The following is an 8,623-nucleotide window of genomic DNA, read 5'->3' on the forward strand; positions in this document are numbered from 1 at the left end:
CTTTTCGTGATGATGATTCGTACACCCAGATACCAAAAGTAGTTCTTTGAGATAAAGCGAGTCTCAGCCAGCACATGCACCGAGTTCGTAAGATGGACAGAATAAAAGAATGGTTGAATTCGATTATCAGAAGCGTTTAGGAAAGTCGGCAATTTCACTCTATAAACTGAATTGTAATTGTAATTGTTCTATAAACTGAATCAGTTTTCAAATCGCTCGTTGCAGAACGTTACTTTAGAGAATTTCAATTTTCCTAGACAAAAAAAAAGCTGTCATGTGTTTAACAATTTCCCTTGTAGGAGCCATTAGAAAAACATTTTTTCAAAGAATTTATAGATTTCATCATTTAAAAATCAACAAATCGAGTTATCAGCTGGGTGAAAAATTAGGTCCGAAGACCTACACTTTGAACCTATTCACTTGTATTAGATGGATGGTTTGAGTTCAAGATATTGAGAAAATAAAATAAAATTTTTGCTTATTTATGGAGCTGTCAAACTTCAAACAAGATTTTCTCGAAACGTAAATGTAAAATTATATCTTGGATAGATTCTTTAAATTTTAAAAATTCAAAACTAAGGAGTTACATGAAAAAAACAATTTCAAAACAAAACATTAAATGTGGAAAATTATTTTCCAATGGAGTTCAAATGAACAACGCATATTGGTGGTGCAGGAAAATGCATTGCTCAAAAAATTACATCCGTAATCTATGTGCAATCATCGCCGATCATCGATCTATTCGCCTGTCATCATGGGTCATCATCAGTGCGTGTGTGGAATGAAAAATGCAAAATGAAGTAGTGTGCGTGATGACATCCAGACATTAGGATTTAGAAAATACTGACAGGATGAAAAAAATCCCATAGGAGGTGTTTTGTTTTCCGAACTCATCATGCGATTAGTGTAAAACGCAATACAATAGGTGTGTTCAACGAAACCCAATCGAAATCAATTGAAATGGATTGACAGTTGATCAGCTGTTTTTCCAATTGACTTCGATCGATTTCTATTAGGCTGTTGAATGAACAGCCATTCACTAATACTAACGCACTGACGCAGTGTTTTCAGATGTAATTTTCTTTATCAGCTTCGTTCAGAATTCGAAAAGGCGGTTTACTCAAGGCAAATTGTAATGAATCCATCATTTTGGCCATATCTCAATAGCAATTCTTTCCCGTATACAAGCTGTCCGAAAAATTTCAGATTAGAAAGTTTGTTGTTCGACTCGAACTATATAATTAGAATACTAAAAAGGAATTTGTTTAGAATAATGAGCAATTTTTAGGGAAAAGAAAAGCACAAAAGCGAAAAATTGCTGCTATAGGAAAATAATTATTATTTTTAAAACATACAATCATGATATTATGAAATAAAATACAGAGGATCGATAAATTTTATATTTTATTTGACATTTTATCGTATTTCACAACATAGACCAAATTTCACTTTACACACTTCCTATTTATTTACATAGTAGTCACATAGTTGGTCACTTCCTATTTGATTATTATAATAATCCAAGACCGACAGACAGATGTATTGTGAAAATGGAGTCCTAACAGAACAGCACAGAACAGCTACGCCACATCGACCGACATCTCTTTGAGCACCACGGACCAGCACGACTAGCACAGCACCACCGACTCAGGATACCTGGCACAGCCCCACAGACCCAGCATGTCTGACACCACCAGACCAGCGCGTCTAGCACAGCACCACCAATCCAGAATACCTGGCACAGCCATACCGACTCAGAATGACTGGCACAACACCACCGATCCAGCATGGCTGACATAGCACCACCGATCAGCACCACTGACTCCGCACGACTAGCACTGCACCACCGACTCAGCACGACAGGAAACACCGCACCGAATGACACCGCTTTCATTTCTTCTAATAATTTTTTCACAACAAACCAAATCTGCTGTTTTTGACAGCAAACAAATACATATGTGTTAGTGCGATGGAAATCGATCGGAACGAATCCTGCTTCCTAGCTCGATCGGTTTTGACTGGTTTCGATCGATTTCGATTGGCTTCATTGAACGTCAATTGGATTAGTTTCGACCAAAACATTGGCTGAGTGAACATCCATTTACCAATCGAAATCGATTGAAACCAATTGCAATTGCCTGTTGAACAGGCTTAAATTTACAGCACTAAATGAAGAGATGGTAGAAATTAAAGACGGGACCATAAAGGATTCTTGTAACAGAAAATATGCTCTGTAACTTAATGCGAATAAATTTTTCAATACAAATATCAATCAAAGTCTTTGTGACACAAAGACAAAGTTTGTGTTTTGTCAATTTTTTAGGTCTTAATACAGTAAAACAAAACTGTTAAAAAATATTTCGCGAACAAAAATTCCTCAAAAGATGAACAAATTCTTGCACGTCTCTGAAAAAACTAATCTCTCACATTTCACACACATTTCCATACAAACGTGTATCAGTGTGAGTGGTAACTTTTTGTCTTTCTTCTCGTCCCTGGCCAGCAGCAGCAGCAGTCGATTTTGGTGTTTCGTTTTAATGGTGAACTCTCAAAATAAGTGCTCGGGAAAAAGTGCATAGCTGGTCCCTTTGGTCCGTAGTTTACCTTCCCGTGACCTTACAAACGACGAAGCAAACGGTCCGGAATCGACGGGCTCATAAATGGACCACTAGGAAGACCGATATCTGGTGAAAAACGTGTTTTGCGTCAAGGCAGACGGAAGATTGTGAATTTGATGGATTGCTGACTCGAGGAGTTGAATTTTGGTCGCCTACTGCGGATTGAAGGTGAAAGTTTATTTTTTCCTCTACGGACAAAATGAAAAATGGACAATCATTGTAAACAAAAAAAAAAAACAAAATGCATTTAAAGTAGGAATGAACTAACATTTTGTTTGAATAAACGTTATCGGAATTAACGTAAAATAGATAAACAAAAATCAATTTACACACTTGCCAGCTGATATATCGAGGGCCCGAAAAAAAATTATTGAATGCGATCCAATCGTCCAGTCCGAGGTCAATGGTTGGGTCAAAGTACAAAGAAAATTCTGAATTGATTTAACTTCAGCAGACGATTTCATCATGTCTATACAATAGAGCCAATAGAGTTTCCTCGCTTTCGCTTTGGTGGCTCACGTTTTTCCAAATCTTTAGCATTATGCTATCGATGGATCGTTTCCCAGCCATCGTTCACCATTCATTGTTAGTCATACTGGATTAGTTAAAAGGTACACACGCTGCGGTTGCACCATTACATAAGTAAAGTGAGGCGAGTGCTTCGTACCTGCAATACTAGAATATGCAATCAAGCGAGGGGGGCAGAGTGAATATCAGTGTCACTGATGTTTTCAGAATGATTCGCAATTGATCATAAATCATATGTTTTCATGCCCTATGACATGCTTTGAAAACAAAAAAATAGAAATGGCTTAACAAAACTCAATAATAATTGGCGACACCTATATGTGAATGGTTTACTTAAATCGCGCATAATAATTTAAATTTGTTAATTGTCTGTTAAAGAATTTTCACGAACCTTACTAAAAAATTGGAACAAAATAAGAAGCTCGTCATTTAAGAATTTCCTGTATGATATGTTGATCGAAATGCTTGTTCATTTTTAGGTAAACATCAAGGTTTTATAACTGTTTGAGCAATTTTACATTCGTTAATTACAAATTTTATTGCTCTTTCGTTTTACTTTTAATAAAAAAAAGCTAAGCCTCAAACCTTAGTAATCCGAAAGGCCGAAAGTTGCTATCCGCCGCTTTATGCGACATCTCACGGTTGCTAGAGGCAATTGTAAAATTTTGGATACTTATGAAAAGATATTAATAGGTAGTTGATTCGAAATTCACGGTAACATTTAAATTTTGTCTTAATTAAGGAAAAAAACTTATCTAAATCATAAATTTTAAGGAGGACATCTCTTTTTCGGCGATTCTTTGTTTCGTGTATTTAAGGCAGATCACACAAATTTAAACCTGTTGACATATTTTATTCTTTGATCTTTTATTCTTATATTTCTTTATATTTTTCTGTTTGTCAATTTTTTTTCGTTATTTCATTAATAAATAAGGAAATAATTTCTGATAATATTATTTATTCAATTGATGATTTTTTTATATATATTTATTTACCGTCAATTACATTACGTTTGTTAAAAAATCTTTAATAAATATTAATAATAATAATAATTCAATTACATTACGCTTCTCCTATATTCCGGAAGTGGTTAGAATAAAACTATATTTGTTTCCAAATTGTACTTGTTTTAACACCTGTTCTACTTTATAGACTTCGTAAAAAGAAACTATTTTCAACACGTGGAACACCAAGGAAGCAGCCACGGCGCAGCCCAGCAGCAAAGACGGCCCTGCAGGAAATCGCAAGCATATCGAGGTGGACAGTTCAGGAAAGTTGGAAGAAGCAGTAACGAAAGCAGTCGGCACCGGAGGCAAAAGAAAGAGCGATCTAGATTTACAACCGAAATCTACACCAACATCTTCTAATAGTGGGAAAACGCTCGTTATGTCGTCCAGCTGCTGCGGCACCAAAAAGCAAAAAATGAACGGCAACTACTCCAACGCGAACGGGAATTGCTCCGGCGAGGGCGGCAGCAACCATACTACTTCTATGTCCAACGGCCATAATGGGTACATGAGCAACGGCCACTGCGGTAACGACGCTGCTGCTGGTCACTCGTCGTCGCTGGGTGCGTCTATGCCCGACATGTGCTTTTTCTGCTTCGAGGTTCTGTATCGGGAGCTGAACAATTTGGAAGAACCGCGATCACCGTCCTTTACCAATGATCCTTAGTAAGTCTGGCGAATTTATTTTTGTACGAAGGATGTTATTCTTTTTGTCTGTATTCAACAGTCCATTGTTCGTCACATGGAAAATCGGAAAAGATAAACGTCTGCGCGGATGCATTGGAACGTTCAGCGCCATGCGCCTACACTCAGGTGACTTCCCTTTGTTATAATACAAAAATGTTTAATCGAGGAGGATGTACATTATCACCTGCAGGTCTTCGAGAATACGCAATAACAAGTGCTTTAAAGGATTCGCGCTTCTCGCCGATCACGCGAGACGAAATACCAAGACTGACGGTATCGGTATCGCTGCTGCAGGGCTTCGAGGAGGCCCGCGGCTACCTGGACTGGACGCTCGGGGTGCACGGCATTAGGATAGAGTTCTACAACGAGCGAGGATCTAAACGCACTGCCACCTACCTGCCACAGGTGGCCACTGAGCAGGGTAGGTTTGCCAGGTTTTTTTTCTACGAGGACCTATTCGTTGGGATGAATGTTATTTTTGTTTCAGGTTGGGACCAAACACAGACGATCGATTCGTTGCTTCGCAAGGGCGGATATCGGGCGGCTATCACGCCGGAGATGCGTCGCTCAATCAAGCTGACCCGCTATACTTCACAGGAGTGCCACATGACCTACAACGAGTACCGTGAGCTGGTTGAGGGTCATCAACAGCAATCGCAACACTTCAACCAGGTTGGCAAAGTGCAATGCTAACAACACGTCTTTTATCTGCCTCCGCCACGACCGCCGCCGCCGATTCTGCAATTAGGTCAACCTCATCCGCAACAGCAGCAACGCCAACAACAGCTACATCACTACCAGCCGTTGCATCCATTGCCTATCTGTCATCCGGCGTGGAACGGCAACAATCCCCCCATTGTGCATCCGCCGGACCCTGCTGCTGCTGGTGGTGGTGGATCGTTTTCCTCTTCCTCGTCCTTTTCATCATCCTCATCGTCCTCACCGCCGTCTTTATCTTCGACGTTTTCGTCGCCCCAGGGAGCGATGATGCCGGCAGCTTCTTACCAGACCTCCTATCAACAGGTACACCCAATAGCGGTTATTCAGCATCCACCATCATTATACCACCAACAACCCGTTCAGTACCAGACGCCATCGACTTTGATGACAACGAACACTCACCACAACCAGACCCAACGCCATCCCCTGCAAGCACCAATTCAGCCGCAGCAGCAACACCATTACCGTTCTCGCTACTTTCATCGCTAAATCCGTTGCAGTGGTGGTAAGCGATGTGACTAAGCAGGCAGATATCCTTGGCACATTCGTCGATATGTGGTGGCATCCCCAGGTAAGGTACTATACAGATGAACTGACGAAGTTCGTTGAATATCGCTTGGCATACAATTGATATTCATTTTGATTGTACTACCACAAATGTGTTAACTTTGCTGATTCAAAAGCATTTCTAACGAATGAGATTCGAATCCGTAAAATTACACAAGAACGACGAATTTCATCCCTGGAGCCAGTAAACAAAAATAGGGTCAATAAACCTTTTAGTGCAACAAACAACAACACGATCTTCATATATCGATTACGGTGGCAGGATAGTGGCCAGGACAACAACAAAAAACAGTTCATTTGTCGCTTCGTTGCGCATACTTTAGGGTTAAGAAAGCAAACAACAACCACAAAACAATTAAGCGGTAACTAAATGTTCATTCAAATTTACTTACTATAGCACTAATATAATCAATTGAACTCGTTCGTTGCGATTGTGAAGGATTACACAGGTTCTGCTAACAGTGTTGCTAAGTTATGTTACCGGGGAAGGCAAAATTTTCTTGAGTCCGGGAGGTAATTAGAATTTCCGTAAACAACCACACTTAAGATTCCATCTACAAAATTCGGTAAACTATAACCAAGCTGAAAAGTATTCGTCCCAACTACTAAAGCATCAAACGATCAAAATTTCTTGTGTGCATTCTTAAGCATTAATTAAGGGAAAAAACGTTATAAAGTTAAGATTACGATAAGCAAATTTAAAATAAACGGAATCCATACTAATTGGAAACTGACAAATAAACCACAATTTTACACACTGTGAAACAAACTTTGTTTTTAGCTTTGCGCTCTGCTGTTGTTTGTCTGTCAATTTCCAATTAGTAACATTTTCCTCATAATTTGTGCCGAACTGGAGCTGCTGAGGGAGAACAAACACGAAGATGCAAACTAACTCCATCATCGAACAACAACCGTTCAGCCGTTACTCGATCATCTTTGTAATACATACATAATTCCACCACCATCGTGTTTCGTGATCGTGATGAAGGTTTTTGTTTTATTGAGTTGATTGAACATAATTTGGAATTGAAATTGATTTCTAGTTGTTATTTTTGTCTTATGCAATATTGAAAAATAACTGAATGTTGGCATTTTTTTTCGAAGTCCTAACTACACTTCGGACTCGTAAGATCTATGTCAAAGTAATTTACTAAGTCACAAAATACCTGTACAACTTTTGCATCGTTAGAAAAATTTCATTTTTGATGTTATATTTCCCAGATTTATTCTTTTCCGAGAGTTGAAGGTACTTAATATCTGTAGATTAGCAATTTTCAGTTCTAAACAGGTAATTTTCCCATCTGGTGTCCCAACCTTCATCACGATTTAAATAGATTCGTCATAACATAAACTACCTAGATAACAAAGGGATAAGGAATAATAATATTCTAGCGCAATGGTGATTTCAATAATTGTGACAACTAAAATATGTCCACCAATTATTCACAGTTAGGCACACTCTCAAGAATATGGTCTCTTCAATCACAATTTCTGTTGTATTTTCTATCTTATTTCTCATCATATTGAGTAAACCAAATCTCAAAACTGATTCTAAGTTAGCCAGTACACAATTATTCAAACGATACAAAAGAGGGAATAAAAACGTGGATGGGACGCTTTACTCCTTAAAATAATTATCGTCGAAACAAAACAAAAAAAAAAAGAAGATAGAATTTACGCATAAGAAGTTAATAAATTTTAAAGAATTTTAAAAAGCAAGCAACGGGCCGTTGTGAATAAAAACCAGCTACAATATTAAAACGCGAAAACCAAATTTTATCAATAATCAGTAAGAAAAAATGAAACACAGGTTGGAACGAGTGAGGGTCGGTCGGTCCGGAAAGCCACTATTTTACCAAGTTGATTGAACAATAATTCCGCAAAGAGTAAAATGAAAAGTGAAACAATAAAATGAAAAAAATAACACAGGCATCATCCATAAATAGCTCTGCAACTTGATCGTTCGATTGCACCAAAAAAAAAAAAACAAATAACTATTTTTTATTATATATTAAATCTAGAAATTAAAAAAAAACAAGTGATTCGTTTTCTCGTGATTTGCAATTTTGGAAATATTAAGAGGAAAAAAAAAACAGAAAAAAGAATGTGTCTTTTCGAAAGTCGAAACCTTTAACTCAAACACCGTATAAAATTTAACCATCTAATCTAAGCTGAAAAAGCGTGAAGAATATATTTTCCTAAAAACCCATCATAGTCCGTTTTTATGCTCGGGGTTAGTTTTTTTGTTTCGCGTAACCATGATAACCAAGGTACAATTTTATCGGTAAGTTGCATTGAGTTTTAAAAAGCAATTTTTTTTGTTATGTTCTATTCGGTTCAAGAGAATCGGGTTCAGTTAAAAATCTCCCCTAATCTGTTTGGAACTAACTAGCGTTGATTAGTTGATGTTTTTTCATATCAGAGAGCGAAAATAAAAAAAATACAAACAATATATTTACCTTAGGGTCGTAATTAAAATCGATGAGATAACATTTA

General features: G+C 37.7%; 1 protein-coding gene across 1 annotated transcript; it reads left to right on the plus strand.

Annotated features, from left to right (window-relative positions):
* The first annotated feature begins 2,503 nt into the window (after positions 1-2,503).
* On the plus strand, positions 2,504-8,623 carry LOC129738968 (uncharacterized protein CG5902). Its single transcript, XM_055730321.1, has 5 exons — positions 2,504-2,786; positions 4,299-4,819; positions 4,881-4,966; positions 5,031-5,261; positions 5,328-8,623. The coding sequence occupies exons 2-5, from the start codon at positions 4,533-4,535 to the stop codon at positions 5,531-5,533; spliced, it is 810 nt and encodes a 269-aa protein (XP_055586296.1). The 5' UTR covers positions 2,504-2,786; positions 4,299-4,532; the 3' UTR covers positions 5,534-8,623.

This window comes from Uranotaenia lowii, chromosome 1 (assembly GCF_029784155.1).
Source record: "Uranotaenia lowii strain MFRU-FL chromosome 1, ASM2978415v1, whole genome shotgun sequence".
Taxonomy (NCBI): domain Eukaryota; kingdom Metazoa; phylum Arthropoda; class Insecta; order Diptera; family Culicidae; genus Uranotaenia; species Uranotaenia lowii.

Coding starts and splice junctions, on each gene's coding strand:
- LOC129738968 (XM_055730321.1), top strand. CDS start 4,533: ATGTCGTCCAGCTGCTGCGGCACCAAAAAGCAAAAAATGAACGGCAAC. Junction 4,967..5,030: donor CGCCATGCGCCTACACTCAG/GTGACTTCCCTT, acceptor TATCACCTGCAG/GTCTTCGAGAATACGCAATA. Junction 5,262..5,327: donor ACAGGTGGCCACTGAGCAGG/GTAGGTTTGCCA, acceptor TTTTTGTTTCAG/GTTGGGACCAAACACAGACG.